Below are 22,547 nucleotides of genomic sequence, written 5' to 3'. Positions count from 1 at the left end.
CAGTTTCTGACTGGTAGGAGTCTCAGTTAAATGGGGACCACAGTCTCATCTTGCTCGTGGGAAGCCGAGGCTCTGAGACTCTGGGGTCTGTGTGCATGACTAGGACTGGGGGGCCAGGCCTTCCAGTGTCTCCTGTCTGACTCAATGTGTCTTCACCCCGAGGGTCCTAGGCCTGTCCACAAATATTAGCACATTCAGGGAGTGAATGAATTAGGGTAGGATGAGGTTAAGAGTGGCCTTTGGGTAAGAGCTAAGAGCTGAAGATGGAGCTGGGTGGTGAGCATGGTGTGAGCCTGAGGGTGGGTGGCCAGCTGACTCCGTGGCAGGAAGAGAGGGGTGACCAGGGACACAGCTGGTAGGTGTCCAGCCTCCATGGGGACAGGGGTCTCAGGGATGGTCTGCTTCAGGCTTGGGTCCTGAGGAACATCTTAGCCAGGGGGTCCCTCCAGAGCAGAGGACAGGCTCGAGTTGCTTGCTCCTGACACAGGTCAGGAAGCCCCCAGACATGCTCTCCTCTCCCCTTAGGAAGTTGGGCTAGAGAGAAGATGGTTCAGGAGCCAGCAGCTTCCCCAGGAAGAAGTGGAATGGGTGCCTCCCAGATACATCAGTCATCTGAATGCTCTTTCCTCAAACTCCAATGCCTATTATTTCACTGAAATAACCCGTTGAAGTGGATGTTATCCACATGCCCATTTTAAAGATGAGGACTATCGAGGTGAAGTGACTGGCGGGACCCAGGTAGGACCCAGGGTTTCTGACTCCATGTCTAGAGCTTTTCCACCAGACCTATAGGGCTCTTCTCTAAGTGTCCTGGATGGCACAGCACATAAGGTCAAGCTTATTTCAACCAGCTAGTCTGGTCTGCATGGGCCACTGCCAATAGGCACAACTCACTAGGGCTCCCTCACCCAAACTGTCATGAACTTCACTCAAGGGATTAGGGGAACTCTCGGCCAGCACCTCCCTCTCACTCTTCACCAGTTTCCCATTTCCCCCTGCAGCTGTTTTCTTGGTCATCAGTGGTTGTGGATGTGAGGAACTGCTGTGGAACATTCTGGAATGGGTGGGTTCCTCTGAATTGTTGTTAATGTTGGTCTTTTGGAGTATCTCTGGTTGTCAGCTGCTGGCTCAGCAGATGAATGGTTGAGGCATCTCTGGTTGTTACAAAGGACTCTTTCTGGAAATCTGCTTGCCATAGGCCTATTCCTAAGGTCCAACTCCTTCCCCAGAGCTCTGTCTGGGGCCACCAGCTGCAGGTATAGAGCTTTGGAAGTGGATCTCTCCACTCAGTCTAGGAGGCTCAGGTTGCAAAGAGGCAAATTCTTGTGTGTTCAGTTGAGGCTGGAGGGCTGGCCCCAGTGCTCAAAGAAAAAGGTGGGCATCAGATAGGGTGCTCACTCCCAGCTGACCAGGAAGAGATAAAGGGCTTGCAGGATTGAGCAGCCAGGACTGGGGGGGAGAGGGGGGAGAGGAGGTTTTGTGCCTCAGCCCCGCCACTACTGCCTTGTGGATCTCTTTACAACGGGGCCTTGGTTTCTCTGCCTGCAAATGTGACTGGTTTTGTGCAGCCAGGAACTGTCCTATCATAGTAATCTGTAGCTAAACAGCCAAGTACTGTGCTATCTGGAACATGGGGACACGTTTCACAGATGAAAGGACACACTTGCTTTTTCTAAAGCCAGCAGGTGGCACACAGAGATCCAGAGTGCTGCAGACAAAGCCATCCTTGGGCTAGTGTGGGAAGCAACAGGCAGCCTGCTCACCCCTTCCTCCCCCACCTGCCAGCAGGGACACTGCGATCCCCTGCACCCCTGCCAATTCTATGCACAACAGGCCACAGTATGGACAACCTGAGCCTCCAGCCAGAGCCAGTCCAGCTGAGGGGCGATGTGGGCACCAGGGCTGCTGTCCCTGGTCTCCCCTCTCCCTCCGAACCCAGGTGTGGATGTGCATGCAGCCTGGGCCCGATGCTCACTTCACTCTTTAATCTGGTGGGGTCCTCTCAGCTCCTCCCCATCCCCCCATCCTCATCCTGTCTCTGGGAAGGCCATGTCTAGTGAGGAGTGCCTGGACGTTGCTTAAAGGCCACCAGAGATGCTTCTGGCCCAGAGGGCTGGGCTGTGTGGCCAGCAGAGGCAGAGCTGGGTGGGCAATCAGCACAGGTAAACCTGGCCTTACTTTTTTCTACTTAAAACCCTCAGGGCCTGCCCACCGTCCTCAGGATGAAGGCAGCCTTGCTTCCCTGGTATGCCTGTCTCTCCTGCCTCGGTTTCTGTACTCACTCTGGACTCCAGCCTCGTGGATCATCTGTCTATTCCTTGTTCCATGTCCCAACTCCTCTCCCAGCCTTGAGCATCCTGTCCCTTGCACCAGCTCTGCCCTCACCTCCTCACCTTGCTCTCTCCTGCTAGTCCCTTGGGTTTCAGCTGAGGTGCTACCTCCTCCAGGAAGCCTTCCTTGACCATCCTGCCCCAGCCTGGGTCAGGTGCTGCTTCTGTGGCTCGTGTGCTGCCTTGTCCCCATCCTCATCATATCATGCACCTGTCCTGCATGCCTCCCCACTGGTCCTTCTGTCCCCCTGGATGTGGGCTCCTCAAAGACAGAGCCTGGGTCATGCTCAGCCCCCAGCCTTGGTCAGAGATCATAGTATGTGGCTGCTGGATGCACGAGTGGGGAGGACGATAGGAAGAGAGTTGACAGAGGGAAGGTCAGTGGAGCCCAAAGGATCCCTGCCCACCAACAGATCTGCAAGAAGCCAATAGTATCCTCAACCAGAGAGCTACTGGCTGCCTGGTTTCTAGGAGCCATACTGGGGCTTCCAGTCTGCAGAGCCCACCCCCACCCTGTGTCCAAGGAAATCTTCTGGAGGGAGAGGGAGTGGAGGCCCTCTTAGCCCTGGGACCCCGACCTCAGAGGTGGGGTCCTGACTTCTACCTCCCCAGGCCCCCCTGCAGGCAGAGGACTCTGCACGCCACCAGGCACATGGCGCATTGGCAAGTGCAGGGAGGGACAGACACAGACGCAGACACGGCAACACGGGGACCCCGATTTTCAGGAACTCACAACCACCTGTCAGGCCAGGGGCAGATGGCTGCTCACGAAAAGCCTCGTGGCCCCCACCCTGCCAGAACTTTTCCCATCCATCCTCCCTGCCCTGCCTTATCCCCGCCAGCCCAGAGCTGGGGTCCCCCTACGACAGGGGGTTCCCTACCTCGGAAAGTCACTTTGGCGATCCTGTCGCCCCTGCCCCGCAGCTCCGAGACCGTCTTGAGGTGGACAAGCAGAGCCATGCCGGTGTGGGGAGCCCGGACACGGCCGGGCGGGAGCGGCCGGGAAGGGGGGAGCGCGGCGGGGCTGGGCTCCCGCTCTCACGCCTCCCCTCTCCGCGCCGCCGCCTCCTCCGCGCCCCCGTCCAAGCGGCCCACGGACCCGGGCACCCGGAGCCCGCGAGCCCTCCTTGCAGCGGTTCCAGAGCCTCACGGCCGGGCCAGCGGCCGTCCCAGGCGTCAGCCCAGCGTGTATGTGGGGTGTGTGCGCGCGTGCTGAGCGCCCCGCCTGCAGCCTGGGAGTGCGGGCTCCCAGTCGGAATTCATTATTCAGCAGCCGCCGGCTCCCAGATGAAGCCCTGCCCAGTCTCCGAGACGCGAGATGCGTTCTCCAGCCCCTGGAGCAGGCGCTCCTGCCCACCTCTCTGCAGCGCTCCCTTGCGCCCTCGGCCAGTTCCGCCACCAGGGGTGGGCAGGGGGCACAGGCACAAGTGCCCAAGGTGTGGGCGTGGGGCCAGGACACCCACCTCCCGCTGTGGGGGAGGGACCGGGAGCTTCACCATCTGTGTGCGCAGGGAGCTGGGCTGTCGCACTGGTGTTTCGAGGTGATTCGCGCCCCCCTCCTCAGTCAAGGTTGCCACTAGGGAACGTGCATGGGCCAGGCCTGGCTGAGACCCACTGTGGAACACAGAGATTGCAACCCAGGGATCCCCCTAAGCTGAAAAATAAACATCTGCCAGACAACATGAAGGCTGTGCCTGGTGGCTGCTGTCAGAAATGGAAGCCCTAAGAGAAAGAGGAGATGTCCTTTCCCCATCTGCTAGTGTGGACATTGAACCTCCGAAAGGTGGGATCCTGACCTCCTGCTTTGGGATCCTTGGGTCTGAGAAGATGGGGTGCTACTTGAGGGGAGCTCAAGAGCCAGGCTAAGCATGAGGGGAGATGCCCAGTCTTGAAGACCTCAGAGTCTTATGTTCTACTAAGGACAATTCTTAAGGTCTAGGACACCAACCTCACCCCATCGCCCCATCCTGGGGCCTAGGGATGGAGAAGCCTGGGCCAGTGAGCCTCACTGGAGTAGGACTGTCAGGCCTCGTGTGCAATCGGCTGCTGAGGTTAGGGGGTGTGGGGAAGGGATATCTGGCAAAATTTCCCAGGACCAAAAAAGAACTGCCCTGTCTTCCAGCAACATACCCTGGGAGGAGCTTATGGAGAAAGGGACCCTGGGGATTATAGGGAAAAGGACCAAGATTCCTGAACCTGGAGCCTCTGTAGGCCCTCTGCACCCTTGCTCTTGCTGTTAGCCCTGCACGGAATGCTCTTACCCCACCAAAGCCTTCTTGCCTGGACTCAGCCCAACTGGTGTCTAATCCTGAAAGTACCTCTGCACCCACACACCTTCACCCAGCTGCCTTTACCCTCTCATCTCACTGCTTCATTCTTATGATGGGGAGACCCTGGTTTCCTGCATTTTTGCTCCCTAGAGCCTCACATGGAATCCTGTGTATATAGAAGGATACCCAATGAAGGTTGACAAGATAAGGGGTGAGCTTGGTGACCTAGCTGGAACAGAGTTAAAGTTTTAAAAAGGGAAATATTAAAATTTCACAGCATGCTAACAAGAGGTTACTTCCTTCGAATTCTATAGTCCAGTGACCTGCAGGATGTCACAGGAGCCTCCTTCTGGACGTTTCCTTGCAACGTTGTCTCCTTTTTCTATTTCTTTTCTATTTCTATTTCCTTCTCTCCTTTCCTTCCTCAATTCCTGCTCTCCTTTCTCACTTCTATCTAACCACATTGAAGCAAAGAGCATTTTAGTATATTGTATTTATTGAATACAGATGAATGTCCAAAAAATTTTCAAACCAGTAAGTTTAATGTCTCTTTAAAAAAAAATCTAAATTAACTCGCATGTTCCATAAATGAGGTCATAGGTGATCTTTATTTGTAAGGTATGGTGGCACTTGAAAACAGGAAAAAAGATTCATCTCCTCCCTAGGCCCTCTGGTGGTTCTCTCTTATGGGGGGGTGAATTTCACGAGGCCTGTGCATTTTTAGGAGAAAGCCCATGAACTTGCCCTAAACAAGACATTGAGCTTGGCTGAAGGTCAAGTTTCTATACTGATAAATTGGTAGTAATTCCACCCTGCCAACACATAGCACCCCTTAGCTGAACCAGCTTGACCCTTCTGAAACCGAAGCCAGATCTCACTTTTTAATTTCCACTCTCCCTACTATCATCCATTTCTGTAATTCTTACTTATAAAATTTATTCAACAAGCTTATACTAACTCCTAGTACCAGGTGCGAGGAATTCCGAGGTGAGTGTGATACAGTATTGGACCTCAAGCAGAAGATATTCACTGGAAAAAAAAAAAGATATTCACTGGAACACAAGGTGCCAGGTTCAGGGGCACAGTCAGCTGGGAACTCATGATGAGGGGGGAGTGGGCACTTGACGTTGGTGGGGGCGAGGGGCAAGGATTCCTTCCTGGAGTATAGTACACCTGAACTGAGTGTTGTTCTTTTACAACTTTTACAATCATTTTTCTTATTATTGCTTATATTCTGCATGGAGAATTTAGAAATACACAGATCTCTCTGCGGTTTGAAGGCGTGATGGAGAGTCCTTCCGCCTGGCCCGCAACCACTCATTCCCCTTCAGATCCTTTTCCTCCCTAGGCCTGTTTTCCTGCTTCCTGCACCTCTTGGAAGCCTGTGGCTTCCACTGTTAACTGTCAGAGGAAGCCTTTTGAGAATTCTGGTGGCAAAAGCATCCTGCAAGCTCATTAGTGTCTATGGTCTTCATCAGCTGCCATTCACAGAGTCAAACTGTGAAGATAACACCTCTCCTCCGACAGGATTTGAGCCAAACTGTGAAGGCCGAGGATAAACTGCAGGGGGCTCTCACTGATACTAGCACTGCTGCCAGGGAGCTGGGAGGCAGGTTTGGCTCCAAGTGGCAAAGAACACGTTGCCTTTGGAGGCTGCCACCACTCTCTCACACCCCAGTTAAAGACCAGGGCTGAGATGAGGGTCACTGGAGAAATGGGATGTGGGGGCACCAGTTACAGGAGGGAGGCATCATTACAAGAAAACCTCACGGGGGGACCCCCCGGTGACCCCCGTATAGTGGGATCTCCACTATCCCCAGTTGGGGTGCAAACCAGCTAACCTTGTGGACTGGACTTCAGAACTGGGGACAGGTGTAAATCACACACCCAGACCTTTCCAGGGTTTGTTTTTTGCCCCTTACTTATAAACCACTCTTGTAGAGTAGTTTGCCGGGCAGGACGAGGTGAGAAGAAAGCTCCCAGGGAGAGGTGAGAGAGCAATGAAGACAATCTCCTTGGGGGACTGGGGTGCCCGAGCGCTGGCTCCTGGGGTCCCTGCGGCCTCCTGGGCTCCTGGAGCGGGGCGGCGATGGGGCTGCTGCTTTCTGCTCCGCCTCGAAGCCAGGGCGCCCCAGGCGGGGTGGGCGAGGCCTGCAGCGGACCGGGGCGGGGGGCGGGGGCACACTCCGCGGGCCTCTCCAGCGAGTTTCCACCTCCATCCCGCATCCCGGAGACACCGCATCCCGGACGGGCGGCGAAGCAGAGAGGAGCCCATCATCCCTGGACGTGAACGCAGCCGCTGGGGCCCACAGGAGAGCAGGCGCCAGGAGGGAGCCCCCCCCCCCGCGCCCCGAACGCGGCGGCCGCGCGGCCCCTGTGGTTGCCAGGTGCCCCGGGCTGTTTACCGTCGGGCAGGGCGCCCTGGGGCGGCGCGAGGCGCTGCACCCACCATGGCCTCCCGCAGCGCGGGCACGCTGCTGACCGAGTTCAACGCCGCCTACGTGCCTCCCGGCCTCATGCCCGGGTAAGGCCGCCCCCACCCCCGGCCCCGCCTGCTCCCGCCGGTCGGGGTCCCCCCACCCCCCAGACCCCTCCTCCCGCTGGAAACTCCGCCCTGCGCGCCCCTGTGCACCTGGCCGCCGGCTTCCCGGGGCTGGCGTGCGCTCCGAGCAGCCCTGGCTGGGCGGGCCTGGGGCTCTCCAGGTACCCCCCCGCCCCCCCAGGAAGTCAGGCCCCTGCGAGCGCGGAGCACACCCAGCCTGGGCCGCGGGAAAGCGGGAGGAGAGGGAGCCGCTGCGCGAGGTTGGTGTTGGAGACCCCTGGGGGGGGGGGGGGGGCGAGAGCGAGAAGGGAGCAGGGTTTTCGGGCCCCAACCCAGTGCTCCGCACCCAGGATTCGCTCAAGAGTCATCTTTGTCGGTTGAAGGACAAAGGAGAGACCGCGTGGACTCCCCGGGTGGGCTCGAAGAATCTGGCAAGGCAGGTCGGGCAGTAGTTATTTCTCAGTGGAGTGCAAGGCCCCTGGACTTCGTGGTCGGTACCCCCCACCCCACCCCATCTCACTTAATCGTCACAGACTGCTGGCTTTGAAAGCCTCCGGGTCCCCAGATCCGTCTTAACCTTTTACATTTTCAGGTGCAGGGTCAAACCTACCTTTCCTTTCACTGGTTGTTATCAAGCTCCAAACATCCAAGACGCAAGTCTGACTGTCTCTTCCATTCTTTGGCCCTTTCTCTCAAAGTGTCTGAGATTTCCACTCCCAACCCCTTCTTCCAGGGTGTAAGATCGTTGTCTTTCTTCTACCGGTGGACCCGGGCATGGAGGGCACGGACTGGATTTTGAGATGCTCCTGATGTCAAGCTGGGTGTGTAAGAAAAGGTGGCTTAGGATTTTCCTATTAATTCTTTCCTTCATTTAGGCATTCCTTTGACAAAGACATGTTGAGTGCTTGGGATGTGCCAGGTGTTGTGATAAGACAAACAAGCAGGGGGCTACCCTAGAGGGGTTCCTCTTATAGTGTAAACACATAAGGCTTAGTTCAAAGCCATCTTTGCAGCCCTGGATCATGGTATTTACATCATCCTGGGTGTTTATCATGGAGTTTAATTCTGTACATTATTTTTTTTTTCTTAAGCTCTCCACTATCCCCAGGTGGAACCTAACCATTCCCACGTGTTCCCCCACTCTGCCCCATGGGCAGGGGGAGTTGTGTATTTCAAAAGCAATCCTGGGTTGCTTCTTTATCCATGCCACTTGTCTGCAGTTCCCTTGAGCACCCTGTCTTGTGATTGATCTAGAAATTGTGATAACAAGTGAATCATAAAGAAGGCTCCAAGCATGAACTGGACTAGTTTGAATAGCTGAGTCTGTATCTACAGCTTTTGCTGTGGATCTTTCTGGGAGGGTTATGCTGTCCCTAAAGATCCCCATCAGTGAAGAATGCACTGAGTTATCTTATGTTTCTAAATGCTACCTCATTTTGTTAGCTTAATGAAAGAATCCAAGATTCCCCACCACACTTGGATAATTATTATTTTTGTGTGTCTTTTCAAATATTAATCACAGGATTTTAAGCACAGCCGGTCTTTTCTGACACTCAAATCATCCCTCTTACCAGTTTTATTCATAGAGGCAGAGAATATTCACAGTGCTAAGGACCTTGGAGATCATGTAGCCCAGCCCCCTCCTGTTCCAGATGTGGCCACTGAGGTCTGCAGGGGGACCTGAGCTCCAGGCTGGTGATGGAAGAACTGGCTTTGAACCAGGTCCCTGATGCCCTGTGGTAGCATTGTGAGCCCCCAGGCATGGGCACCTACTATGTGCCAGACATTGTGGTGGGCTCTTTACAGACTTTCTCTAAAAAAACCTTTGCAACAACCCAGATGAGCAATGGTCAGCTTGCCTAGGGTCATTTACCAAGTTACCCTGCCATATCTGTGTGACTTCAACACCCAGACTGTCCTCCATCTGTCCAAATGTTATCTGTATCATTAGTGAGATCCCTGCAGTGTTCAAGTGCCTGATTCTGGGTACCAAGGGAAACAGGATGCTGGTCTTCAGGTTCATTGGCCAGGCTGTCCCACCTGGTCTCTTGCTGCTCTGAGCAGCACAGCCCTCAGGCACCCTGCCTCTGTCTGACCCGTGAGCCTTCCCTGCAGTGAGTAGGGGATTCTTGGGTCCGAGTTTCTGGGATTGTAATGTTTTTCAAGGGATGAGACCGGCCTCAGTGGGGCTCTGTGCCTCCTGCTGGCAGGTCAGATCTAAATGGTATCCATCCCCTTGCTCTCTGCCTCCCACCACACTTTACCAGCCTCTCGGTCCAAACACTTGACCTGCCGCTGTGCATTCATTCAGGGCCAGACTACTACTGCAGGGGGACTTGCACCCCCTCCACTTTCCTCTACCTGCCAAGAGTGGAGGCTGTGCCCCCATCTGCCTCAGGGGCCTCAGGACCTTAAAATCAGTGGATTCCACTGTCAGGAGGGTGGACATTGTTGAGAAGGTAGCCACATGCAGGTGGCTGTGTCCCTTTCCCCAGAATCCCCATACAGTAGATCCTCTGGTAAATGTTGACAACCTACTCTCTGGAGAGAAAAAAACCCCTGGCTTGTAGCATTCATCTACTATCTGTGGTATAAAAACACTCCCCCCGTGGCTGATTTCAAGCTATCAACATGGAATCACAGGGCAGAGCTGGAAGAGATGCACAGCAGCACACACTATACAGTAACTCTACCCTACAGATGCAAGAGATGTAGCTGAAGTCCAGAACACAGACGGTAGTAAAATATAGTGACATAATTAGGTAGTGATGAGTTTTGAATGCTTATTCCCTTTGTTTTCAATATAATTTCTTTATGACTTTACAGAACATAATTCTTTTTTAAAAAAACATATAATTTAATATTTAATACTGGCTTGTTCAACAACAGCTCAAAAAATCCTAGAAATTTAATAATCAGCTCCCTTCAGCCAGTATGAGCCAGTACCAGCTACAGCTAGCACCCCACCACCTCCTGCCAGCTGCTTCAGGCCTGAGACCTTACCTGCAGGCTGAGACAGGTGTGGGCCAGGCTGGGACAGAGGAGCCCTTTTCTGTGTCAGCCCGGGGCCTGGCGCTGGAGCTGCAACCCCGAAGACAGGCCAGTACATCCTGGGCTACTTAGGTCACATACCAACAGGATATAGGAGACTCCATGTACCCAGACAGGCCACTGTTACCTCTCACATAACCCTGAAGAACGGGGAAGACTTCCTATGAACAGGGGGTTAGGGTCCCCTAGAGACATAGGCTTTGTAACAGGGACCCTCCTTCTTTCCAGAAGAACCATCAGCCCTTAAGAATGTGCCTCTGCTTGTCAGTTTATTTCAATGAATATTTACAGAGTGTCTCCTGAGCACCAGCAGTGCCAGGGACACAGATATGGGTAGAACACCTCCCTCTCTCCCCACGGAGTTTATGCTTCAGAAAGAAATACTAGACAGAGTAAAGGCCCAGATAATTACAACACGGCAAGAATGTGAAGTGGGACATAAGGGAGTCACAAAGGAGGGCGCCTGGCTGGCTCTGTAGGAAGAGCATGGTGACTGTCGATTTTGGGGTCGTGGGTTCGAGCCCCACATTGGGTGTAGAGATTATGTAAGTAAAAACTTGAGAGAGAGAAAGACAGAGACAGAGACAAAGGGCATAGACAGTGCAATGGAGAGGACAGGCATGGTCTGTGGGTGGCTCCATGGAAAAGGGGGTATTGGAAATGGACCTTGAGGGATGGCTAAGATCACAAGGCAGGGAGAGGAGGAGACAGCGTCTTCGGGATGGAGGGGGTTGCTGAGAAAAGGCAGGGGTGGAGGTGCTGGCCCTATATGCTTCCAAAACAGCAAATGGCCTATTTAGCTGGAGTGGAAAAGCTGCAATGTGGCAATGGATGGGAAGATTGGAAAGACCTCTCCCAGAGCCCCACGTCAAGCAGGGCCTTGAGCGTCTGGACCGTTTGTTCTTAATTTCATAGACAATGGGGAGCCCTTGAAAGCTTTTGCCCAGGGGAAGGATCTGATCTCACTGTACTCAGCAGGAATTGTAGAGAAGAAAGCAAGTGTGGAACAAGGACGTGCCGAATAGTCACAAGTTAATTAGTTAATAAGGCTGCTCGTGGGATCTCTGATGGCATGGTAATTAATTTTAATGTCAGGTATGGGGCCAACCAGGGCCATCAAGAGACAGGGAGGGATTGCTTCCTGTACACACAGGGATACACAGAGGACTGTTGCCGGGGGGCCCCAGCTGAGCTCTGTCTCCCAGCTCGTGTGCAAGTGGCTGAGGAGCCAGGCAGTGGATGAGGGAGTCAAGGAGGAGGGGTGGCAGCACCATGGGGACTGTTTGATGCCCTGGGATGAGACCTGCCATTCTCTTCTGTTCTCTCCACATTGACCAGCCACACAATCACCAACAACAAACCTTTGGAAAGCTTTACCATAGAACTGCACAGGGTCTCGCTCAAGGCACACACATGCAAGTGTATCCAGGGGACATAGACCTGGCTAGCCTTTGGTGCTAAATGAATGTGAAATGTGTCCTCTGGTGCTAAATGAATGTGAACCTGTGCACATATGTGGGCATACCCATGCCCCTCCCTGAGCAGCAAATTCTGAACAGGATCTGGAATCTAAGCAGAACCTTAGGAGGATTGCGGAGGAGAGGGCTTCTATTCTATTGGGATGCAAATATCTTGGCATTCAGAGAAGGTGGAAAATCGGGGAGCAGAGGAGGAGTATGGCAAAGAGCCTGGGGGTGGTGAAGAATCACAGGAACACGTCACATTTCTATAGCTCCTTTCTTCAGAGGAGCGCAAAAGGCCCCTGTGGGTGGGACGCTGTGTGTGGTGTGCGCTCTGCCGATCAGAGCCAAGCCCTTTTAAAGCAGTGCTCAGGGGGCACCTGGGTGGCTCAGTGGTTGAGCCTGTGGTTCAGGTCGTGATCCCAGGGTCCTGGGATCGAGTCCCACATCAGGCTCCCCATAAGGAGCCTGCTTCTCCCCCTGCCTATGTCTCTGCCTGTCTCTTTGTGTCTCTCATGAATAAATAAAACCTTTAAAAAAATAAAAAATAAGACCAATTAAAAAAAATAAAGCAGTGCTCAGGGACATGGTGCCCCCTGGGTTCATGGACTTCTGCTTCCTCAAGCGGCCATTTATTGAGTACTTATCCTCTGTTAGGTGCTGCGTAGGTGCTGAGGATAGAGAACACAGATTAGCAGAGGAGGTGGACCAATGTGCTCCTGAGCAGGGACGGAAGGTGTGACACATACACGCTAGGTAGAGAGTGTGTAGTTAGGGAAGGTGACAGAGAGCCCTGGCTCTGTGTGTGGGTGAGGAACCCCCTGGGGGCAGGAGGGGCCATGGCATCCCAGGTAAAGTAAATATGCGCAAAGGCTTAGAGGTGCAGACAGCATGTGAGACCCTAGAGATGTGACACTTCTGAGGAATTGGGCGCCTGGGGGAAGTGAGAAGAGAGAGGTGAGCCTTGGTGATGCATCCTTGAGAAAGATGGCTCCGGCAGCAGCATGGACAGCAGGATGGAGGGGTGAGACTTGGTCTGGGAGACTGGCTAGAAGATTCTGGACAGTCCTAACGAGCCAAGAGGAAGCGGCAGCCATGGGAGAGTAGCAGGACTTAGGGACAGGAGGGAGATGGAGAAGAGAGGTGATGGGAATCCTGGTTTCTGGCTTGTGAGGGGTGAATATAGGTGTCATCCAGCAAAGCAGAGCTATCCAGGAAGAGGAGCAGGCTGGTTTCCATTCAGCTGAGTCTGGCATTCATGGGCAAGCCCTCTGTGGACAATTAGGTGTGTGGATCCATAGCTGGAAGAAGAAACACAGAGACACAGACCTGGGCATCTTGGTGTATGGGCAGTGTTGGAAGTCCAACATAAATGAGCTCTCCTAGAAGGACTGGGTCTCTGAAAAGAGAAGAGGACTCTGGGGCATCTGGAAGCATCTAGAAGATAAGTGGAGGAAGAGAACCAGGTCCCAGGCCGTCCCCCTTCACACTGAAGTTCTTTTCAAAGCCTGACCTCAATGGAGGGCCCTTCGTGGAGCTCCACCTTCTCCCTGGAGTGGCCCTCCCTCCCTGCATTTCATAGCATTGAGCGTCCACTTCCAGCACAGCTCCTGCACACCACCGTGTAACACAGTAAATACAGAACGAGGGGGTAGGCTGGAGGAAGAAGGGGTGAGCCTTGTGGTCCTCTGGGTCCCTGACTCCCGGCGCACAGTGAGTTCCCAGTAAAGTAATTCTTAACACTACCTCACTATCTTAAAAAAAAAGAAAAAGAAAAAGAAAAGAAAAGATACATGTACAAAGCAGAAAGAAACAAACCACCCCAAATCCAAAGACCTAGAATTAACCAGGGTTAGCCTTTGGTGAACTTCATTCCAGGTCCCATTATTCAGCTAAAAGACTCGATGGTTGGTTGGCTGGCTGGCTGGCTGGCTCGACAGACAAAGCAATTCTATAAAAATATGTTCATGCCACATTTGCTATTTTAAAATGAAAATCATGGAATTTAGTCTTACTAGGACCTAACAGAAGAGAAAGATACTGGCATAAAATGGAAGAATATCCAGACTTGAGATAAATGGTAATTCAGCTCAAGAGGCATTAATTCCCGAAAGATCCCTCTAAAGTGGGGAGAGGGAGGGAGAACAAAAACCATCCAGGGGTGAGAGTCACTGTGTTGTGTATCCTTCAATGACATGTCTTAAATGTAGTTGCCCTGGGGCTGACTCTGCTTATAAATTCTTCGTTAGTACACTCTCATCGCCCCCCCACCCCCCCACCCCCCAATTTTTGTTACTGAAATTATTTTTCCCTTTGACAGGTTTTATAACATTTACATTCTGTTCTGCAACCAGCCTTCACCTAGCTGCTATTTCTAGTTCCGTACTTTTAAATAGATTTGAAGCTAACCACCAGCCCTTTTCACAGAGGTTCTACATTTACTGGGTATTTCTTTCTTTTGAATCATCTCCTAGTTGGCAGGATTTCGTCACCGAGGACTACTTGCAAGGAGAGCCTATAGGTTGCTTTATTTCCTGAGCTCTTTCATGCCGGGAAGGGCCCGGCAGCTGCCTTTATACCTGAATGGCCGCTTGGCCAGTTTGATGTTCTTGGGTCATGCGTTTGTCCCTAAAGAATGTTGTGAACACTTTCTTTAGTTTTCATGCTGTCGCTTTATCATGTTTTTGTTGGGGTTTGACAGCACCTGATGATCAGCGTGTCCTTCATCCCTACATTCTGAACCATTAGAGAAATAAGATAAAAGAGCGAAAGCTGATATGAGAGAACAGAGCTGATCCTGAACCCCAGAAGGAGATGGCAGGGCTGGATGGGGGCAGGCTTTCCTCCTGAAGCGCAGAGAGTGTCCACTCAGAACAGCAGCGAGGAGCAGTGTGGGCTTGCTTGCTTGCAAGGAAAAGGGGTGGGGGTGGCTTCAACAAGCTTCCTTCCCCTCTTCAACCCCCTGGCCTGATGTTCTTTCACCTTTTAATGGAAGAGCAAGTGGGGGACAGAGGCACGTCTGTGGGGAGCCCCCTCCGTGTGAAAGGACTCATCAGGAGGAAGGAAGGAAGAGCTCCCTGCTGCTGGTCTCTGGCTGCTTGACTGTTGAGCCTATATTTTTATTAGGTTTCATCCCTAGCACAAAGAGCTCTCAGGAACCTTGCTTCTACTGCTCAGGTTATGTTTCTTGCAAATGAGTTTCCGCATCAGTGCGAGTGTTGCCGAGAGAGAGCCAAGGATGTTGGATTTGGCGATTGGATGATCTTACATTATCTTAATGAAAAATCACAGGCTCACGTTTAAGCAGAGTGATCGGACTGGGGGAGGTCAAGGAAATAACGGGAGAGGGAGAAACAAAGGTAGAAGGTACAGAACATTTTGCAGAGAAATTCGGGAATAAAGAAGAGAAAGGGTGGGATGTGAGGCAGCAAGGCCCACCAGAGGATTTTGCAGCCTGGGAAGAGTGCACACAAATGTGTGTGTGTGTGTGTGTGTGTGTGTGTGTGTGTGTGTGTGTAGGCAGAGGGAAAAAAGCTAAGAGAGAAGTAGAAGGACAGGGGCCGGGAGAAACAGGGAAATACTGATGGGAGGGTGGGAGGCTCTGGACCCAGGAGGGAATAAACCGTGGCAGAGAGGAGGACTCTGTCCTCAAAGTGGCCAAGGTGACCTCATGGGCCTCACCAGCTGACCATCTTTTCGGGAAAGGAGACCCAGCCATCAGCCAGGAACTTGGGAGGAGTGAGCAGAAGGGCAGAGGCAGGTGGGAATGGGTTAGGATCCCCAGGGTCATGGTCTCCAGGGCAGAGAGAAGCCACGGGCAGGAGAGGTGAGGCTGGACAAATGCCTGAGTGCAGTGGAGGGCTTTCCCCCTCACTCCCTGCTCGGGCCCAGGCAACCTCGAGTGCTGCAAGATTCTAAAAAGGCACAGCTGCTGACGGGAGGTAGGGCCAGGAACCAGGGAAGGACTCTTGTTATATTTTGCCCACAGTGAAGAGCAATTGGAAGGCCTGTCTGTCATTACCATGCTTGGCTTTCTTGATTTCCACCTGAAGATGGGAAGAAGGAAGCCATGCATTGCTTTCTAATTTTTTTGGTGAGGAGGCCGAGGCCCAGAGCAGCTGCCACAGGTAATCCTGAAGCACTGACTTCGACCGCAGTGTCCTTTTGCCTGGTGACATGGGGACACCCATGATGTCGCAGGGGGTGGCAAGATCCCCCGGGAGCTCCCAGGGAGGGGTGCTGGGGGTCCCTGCGGCATGGTCTTCGGGCATTTGTGTGAGTCAGTCCAACCAGAAATGTCACTGATGCTATCGGCACGTGGCCACTCATTTTGTTCATTTCCTAAACATTTTCTACCTGCCAGACCTGGCACTGAAAACCGGGGATCCAGAGGTGAGACGTGATCCAGCTCTGCTCAAGAAGCTCCAAGTCAGGGATCCCTGGGTGGCTCAGTGATTTAGTGCCTGCCTTTGGCCCAGGGCATGATCCTGGAGTCCCGGGATCGAGTCCCACATCAGGCTCCCTGCATAGAGCCTGCTTCTCCTTCTGCCTGTGTCTCTGCTTCTCTCTCTCTCTCTGTGTGTTTCTCATGAATAAATAAATAAAATCTTAAAAAAAAAAAAAAAAAAAAGCTCCCAGTCTAGTGGTGGAGACAAAGACATAAAACAGATGAGAGCATTAGGAGTGAGGTATGGCTGGTGGTGCCACGGGAAGAGAGAGCAGGACCCACCTAGACCTGGAAGAGATGGCAAGGAAAGGATCTCAAAGAAATGATAGGGCAGGTATTTATTGTTGAAGATTTATTTATTTATTAGAGAGAGCACAAGTGGCAGGGGCCGGGGAGAAGGAGAGAGAATCCCAAGCAGACTCTGCTGAGCATGGAGCCCAGCTCAGAGCTTGATCTCACGACCCTGAGATCATGACCTGAGCTGAAGTCAACAGTCAGATGCTTTACTGACTGAGCCACCCAGGTGCTCCATAGAACAGGCCTTAAGGATCCTTTTGGGGGGCAAGCATCACGAGCAGCAGGAGAGGCGGGTTTGACATTCCTGATGGCGGGGGGGGGGGGGGGGCACAGGGCAAACCCCAAGGGAGGGAGAAAGAGCAGGGACATGCAGGAAACTGCAGATGGCTCTTCACAACCAGTGCAGGGCAGCTGGTGAGGCCGGAGGCAGCTGGTGAGGCCGGAGAGGAGGCGAGGTCAGCTCCCAGACGGCCGTGAATGCCACGCTCAGCGCTTGACTTTAGAAAAGTCAGTCCGGATGAAGTATGGGAAAGGCGTGGGAAGTCAGAGTACAGTTGAGAGGATGGGGGGCTGCTGCGGCCACAGTCCAGGCAAGAGGTGGCAGGGCCCAAGCTTGGGAGGGAGATGGAGGCCCGGGGCTTGGGGACTGATGGCATGTGAAGGACGAAGCTGAGGGAGGCAGATGTCAGGTTTCTGACTTGGCCGCCTGACGAGTGCTCTCCACCAGGATGGGCTGAGATGCTGGGGAGGTGGGGGGGGGGGGAGACCGGGCCTGGGACATCCGAGGGGGCGGCCTGTGTGCCACTGCGGACAGGAGTCTGAGGGAACTCCTGGGCTGGGGATGGAGCCCACAGATCATCCGCACAGGATCCAGCAGCTGGGCTGCTGCCTGTGAAGGCACAGTTAAGGCCTTCACATGGATTCCATCCCCCAGGGGACCGTGTGGACTCAGGACAGACCCCCACAGGAAGAGAGCAGAGGAGGCACGTCATGGGCAGGGGTGGGGGGTGGGGGGAGGATCGAGAGGGAGGTGACAACCCCAGCAGACAAGGAGAGAACAGTGTCATAAAATCCAGAAGCAGCGCTTCGAGAAGGCAGATCTCAGCAATGCCCAGTGCTGCAGGAGCCCCCTGATGGCCTTGTCAAGGGCCATTTCAGGGGCACCATGGGGGCAGGGCCTGGTCCCAGGGGGTGAGAAGCACTGACTGGGAAAGCATTGGTCTCTATCATTTGCACAAAGGCTGACACTCCCTCTCTTCGCCTGCTGTCCCTTCACTTGGCTACAGCAAGTAAATCTCACCTGACTGGGGCTCCTTAGTGTACTATGTGCGCTTATGCTCTCTGTGTCTCCAGGGGTCCCGCTCGCCAGCCCCCGTCCCTCTCCGCTCTCGTTGGCTTCCTGGCGGCAGAGGGCGATGGGGCTCCTTGCAGGCTGCCTGCGTCATCGAGCTGGAACCAGGCTGCAGCTCCTAAACCCAGGCCTTATAGCTACAACAAATCTTACAGCCCCCATCACTGCCGTGTCCCTGCCAACTTCTTACAGTCTCTCTACCCTTAAGGAGAGAGCGGCAGGAGGCCTCCCCATCTTTGGGCCAAACCCAGAGTGGATGGAGAATGACTCGCCTGCAGGCTTGCTCGGGGCTCAGGATGGGGCCTGGTGCTTTGGCCTTGCAGCAGGCTCTGGTCTTGAGGGATGACCATCCTCTGTGTGTGTGGGGGGGGTGGTGGTGGTGGTGGCGTAAAGGCTGGGAGTCTCTTGCACTCATCCTTCCCTGGAGCCCCGAACCGGGCAGCGCACCTTGGGGAAGCCTCTCAAGGCCCAGAAGTGACCCACAGGGTCCACTGAGCCCATCCGTGGGATCGAGGGGCCTCTTGTGGAACTGACCCGGAATCTCGCACCCATCTTCCCTCCCATTCCCCCCACCCCCATTACCATTGCAGGTACCAGGGCCATGTTCCCAGTGTGGCCTTCTCCGTTGGCTCCCCCTACGGCACCGCCACCCTCAAGTACTTCCAGGACCAACGCAACGCAGCCCTGGAGAGGAGCTACACTCCCTTCAGCAAAGGCGGCCACCTCCCTACCCTCTTCTCCTCAAACCCCGACCTGGTGCTGAGTAAGCGCTCCCTCACCCGGGACCGCGGGCTGCACGTCCCCAGCTACACCCGCTTCAACCTGGACAGTGACCGCTTGGCCCAGATCACTGGTTTCTACCAGGTGGGCTGCCCTGGCCTGGGCTGCTGCCTCCTCTCCAAGGCGGAGAGGCAGGGGGATGGGCTTGAAGCCAGAGGAGACCTCTCACCCTCAAAGAGTGACTCTGTTCACTGTTTTGAAGCCCCAGACCTAGCAAGGAGCCTAGGGGTTTGGCTCGGGGCACTGGGGACGAGGCTCAGGGCTGCTTCCTGGATGCCCCTTCCCACGGCCTCTTGGGGCTCTTGTCCCTGCTCACCCCCACTGTCAGTGGGGTCAGAGCCTTTGGGGATGCTCCCACCCTCACCTCTGCCCCATGGCCCTGTGGACTTCACTGGGGGCCAGGGCTCATTCTCTGCTGTGTTCCTAGAAACTCCAGCCTCTCCCTCACTTCTCTTGCAACCATCCCTCCAGCCTGATTTCAAGGACATGGGTACCTCCAGATACTCAGGGCAGACAGAGTACCTTCCCTCCCCAGGGAGAGGACCAGGTCAATGCTGTCAGGCTCCAAGGGGGCTGTGGGACCATGTCAATGGGCATGGAAAGGCCTTTGCTCCCCATCATGACTCTCATGCAGGGCACCTCCAGTCCAGGGGGTAGGGAAAGGGAGAAACAAACACACAAAGCTTACCTGTGCCACCTGCTGAGCCAGGATTCATGTATCTTACCTCTGCTGGTCACCTGTCTCATTTACTCTCCTTAGCAAAGCTGGTGGGGTGCAGGCCTTTATCCCCATTAGACAGACAGGGAACTGATCGCAGAACACCCAGCTGGGGACTCCAACAAGGGCATTAGGGGAGGCAGCCCCACCCCTTGCCCAGGTATAGCCAGGCAGGTACTGCAGGTGCCCCAGGTCACTCTTGCACACTAACAGCCTATCATCTCTTCTTTGGGTCGAGCTGTAGATGGCACAGGAGCATCGGAAGTTCTATCTAGACAAGACGGGCCTGGTGCCTCGGGTTCCCTACTTCGTGTTGCCTGTGAAGGAGTGGGACCGGTACCCCCTCCCCACTGACCTGTGAGTGCCTGCCCTCCATTCATGCATTCTACAAACACATGTCCATGGGCACCTGCTTTCAGCCAGGCGCATGCCACTCAGACTGAAAAATGAGTTCAGATTTGGCCCTAAAGAGCCTAAGGTACAGAGGGCAACAGTTACACAGCAAGGCGTCAGGGGTTTTGGCAGCCCTACACGGATGATGGTGATAGTGGGCCTTTAAATGAGCAGAATCGGAAAGGGTGTTTTCCTGGTCAGATGAATGGGGAGTTGGGGAGCAAACCCCACTATCTTTGCTGGCCAGAATCTGCAGGCTTCTCTCCGGCGATGGCAGCCTTGCAGCTACACTCGTCCAAACGTGGGCACAGCGGCTCTGAGCAGTGGGGAACTGCTGCCCTCTGGCGGACATAGGGGGCACTGCACAGAGCGGGACTTGGTTCCCCCCACCACCCCCAACCCCGACCAGACTCAGAAAATGTTCTCCTCAGGACTACAAAACACCTTTCAAAGCCCAACTGTCCATCCAGCAAAATGTGAAAGTTCCCCACTGCCGGAACCTCACTGCTTTTTATCTGGGAGAGCTGCTTTTCCCAGGAATGGCCAGCTCTGCCTTGTAGGATATTTCAGGCACGTGGTTGCCTTGCTCTCCTTCCTGACACCAAGGCCTGAAAATCAGAAGCCTATATGCTGCCAAGGTGTCGTGTGGGGAAGGAGGCATCAGGAGGTCAGTGGAAAGATCTGGGGTTTCCAACTACATGCTGACCCTTTCCTTGCCTCAAGAGCCCTAAGTCTCATCACTACCATTATTAATAAGGCAGCAACCCTTTCCAATGAGTGTAATGGTTTGAAAGACACAAATTTAACTGCCTCTGTAGGATAGATGGGCCCATTTTATAGATAGGGAAACAAGCTTAGTGACGGATTCAGAAACTTGTACTGGGTAGCAAGTCTGATTGGAGATAGAACCTAGAGAAAACCAGATTTCCTGACACCAACTCCAAGACTCTGGCTTGGCCATCTCTGCCCCTTGGGTGGCTCTGAGTCAGACCAAACCTGGAGACCATGTGGAGCCTCTCCTGGGGATATATTTCCTCTTGAGATCACCCTGGGCAGGATCTGTGGGGAGCCTGGGATGCCCCAGCTCCATTTCTTCTCCAAATTTTCTGGCGGCCTATGCTGCTCATGGCTTCACACCCAACACGGAGGACCAACCAGGTCATCGGGAGTAAGAGGGTCCATGCCTGCATTCAGCCCTTTCCCTGATCACATCTGTGGCCTGGGGAAAATCCTTGCCCTTTCCTGAGTTTCATCACCATCATCACCACCACCACTATCACCATTATATCACCACCCCTCACCATCACCATCATGACCCTCATCATCACCACCAACACTATTACCACCATCACACGACCACCATCACTGCAACTACCACCACCATTACCATTATCACCATCACCACCACTATCACCACCGTCACTAACATCATCGCCATCACCATTTCTTATATTAAGTGTTTCCTCCTTGTCCAGCATTATTGAAGTGCTTTGTATGCATTACCTCATTTACTCCTTGAAGCAAAGCTAAGACAGATGTACTAACATTAGTTCATTTTAAATGTGTCTACTTCCAGCATGATTTGAGCCAGAATCTGACACCCATGTTCTCTCTCTTAACCACTGACCCGTTGTGCAGACGCAAATTATTCTCATCTCAACTGCAGGGTGACTTATCAGATGTTGAGCTAATGAGCAGCCAGAAGGTCAAGTTGGGCCAGAATATTGGGCATACAGGCGTGGTTGGGCACTTCCTTCCCAGTTCCCTGGCACACTATATAACACTGGCTCTGTCCTTGCCCCCCAGTCCTCCTCTGAGCCCAGAGAAGAAGTGGAACCTTTTAAGAGTATCCCCTGAGAATCTGAAGACCTACCAGACATTCCCCTCGGGGAAGAGGGTATCCCCACAGGAGCGGCAGAAGAGAGACCGATACTTTGAGTTCAGAGCGTGATGCCTGAGAGCCTGGCTCTGACCAGGTTAGCTTTTCGCAATAAAATCTTTAGCCATGACCAAACCCATGGTCTTCTTCTCTGAGCTCCAGGAACATATGGCCACAGCAGAACACGCCCGAGAGTCACACACCACCAGGTCTTAGGGGCTGTGGATGGCTCAGCTCAGGGGTTCAAGCCAGTAGAAAGCCATGTCCAGCGACCTAGTAGGCCCACCTACCCCTCCTCTGAGGTGGGGGCAGGTAGAACCAAGCACTGTAGGGCTCCCAAGCCTTGGTGGCAGGTCAGTCAGGCACAGAGATACCTCCCCTCTGCTTCCACTAGTATAATCGAGGAGGCCTCATTATCGCATGTCTGAGAATGAAGGTGAAGTGACCATGGAACAATTGCGCCGGGGGTCAGATGCAAAGGAATTCCATTTTGAGCCCTGACTTGGCATCATTTAGTTTACATGATAACTTGTGGGGTAGGTAGTGTTATCCCCACTTTACGGATAAAGACACAGTCTCAGAAGTTGAGAAAGCTCAACACAGCTTAGAGGTGATCCAGTGTTTTGACCTAAGCCCTCTTTTTTCCACTACATAACCTGCTTGTGGTCCATGTGGAGACAGGAAAGTAGGGATGATACAGTCCTGAAGCCCCTGTGGTGCCTGAGAGAAAAAGCTATGTCAAGCAACCCCTTCTGCATTCTTCCCAGACAGGCATGGACAGGCTGATTTGGCACCTGCCCCTGGGACTATTTCTAGAATAGAACAGGAGAGAGTGACTCAGGACTAAGCCACTCTTCAAGGAAATGAGATGTTGGTGGTTGGGATTCTGGAGTACCTGCTCTCACCAGGCTGCTGCTTCCCACTTCCTGGGAGGCTGCCTACCTGCTGGGGCAGGGGACAGGATGGGGGTGATAGCCCCTCAAAAGACAGGATCTGGGATGGGGACCTCAGGCCAGGTATGTATCCACA

At 53.7% G+C, this 22,547-nt stretch overlaps 2 protein-coding genes across 5 annotated transcripts in view; one reads left to right on the top strand and one right to left on the bottom strand.

Annotated features, from left to right (window-relative positions):
* Positions 1-3,290, bottom strand: part of OTOF (otoferlin) — a 95,850-nt gene extending 92,560 nt beyond the window's left edge. For all 4 annotated transcript variants that reach the window (XM_041755249.1, XM_041755247.1, XM_041755250.1 and 1 more), the window contains exon 1: positions 3,212-3,290. In XM_041755249.1, coding sequence (XP_041611183.1) covers positions 3,212-3,290 — 79 coding nt within the window. The remainder of the gene's footprint in view (positions 1-3,211) is intronic.
* A 3,760-nt stretch (positions 3,291-7,050) lies between these two features.
* FAM166C (family with sequence similarity 166 member C) lies at positions 7,051-21,590 on the top strand. The gene is made up of 4 exons (XM_041755258.1): positions 7,051-7,124; positions 18,339-18,612; positions 19,491-19,603; positions 21,446-21,590. The coding sequence occupies exons 1-4, from the start codon at positions 7,051-7,053 to the stop codon at positions 21,588-21,590; spliced, it is 606 nt and encodes a 201-aa protein (XP_041611192.1).
* The last annotated feature ends 957 nt before the right edge of the window (positions 21,591-22,547 follow it).

Source organism: Vulpes lagopus, chromosome 5 (assembly GCF_018345385.1).
Source record: "Vulpes lagopus strain Blue_001 chromosome 5, ASM1834538v1, whole genome shotgun sequence".
Classification (NCBI taxonomy): Eukaryota; Metazoa; Chordata; class Mammalia; order Carnivora; family Canidae; genus Vulpes; species Vulpes lagopus.
This window is presented reverse-complemented; position numbering and strand designations above follow the sequence as displayed.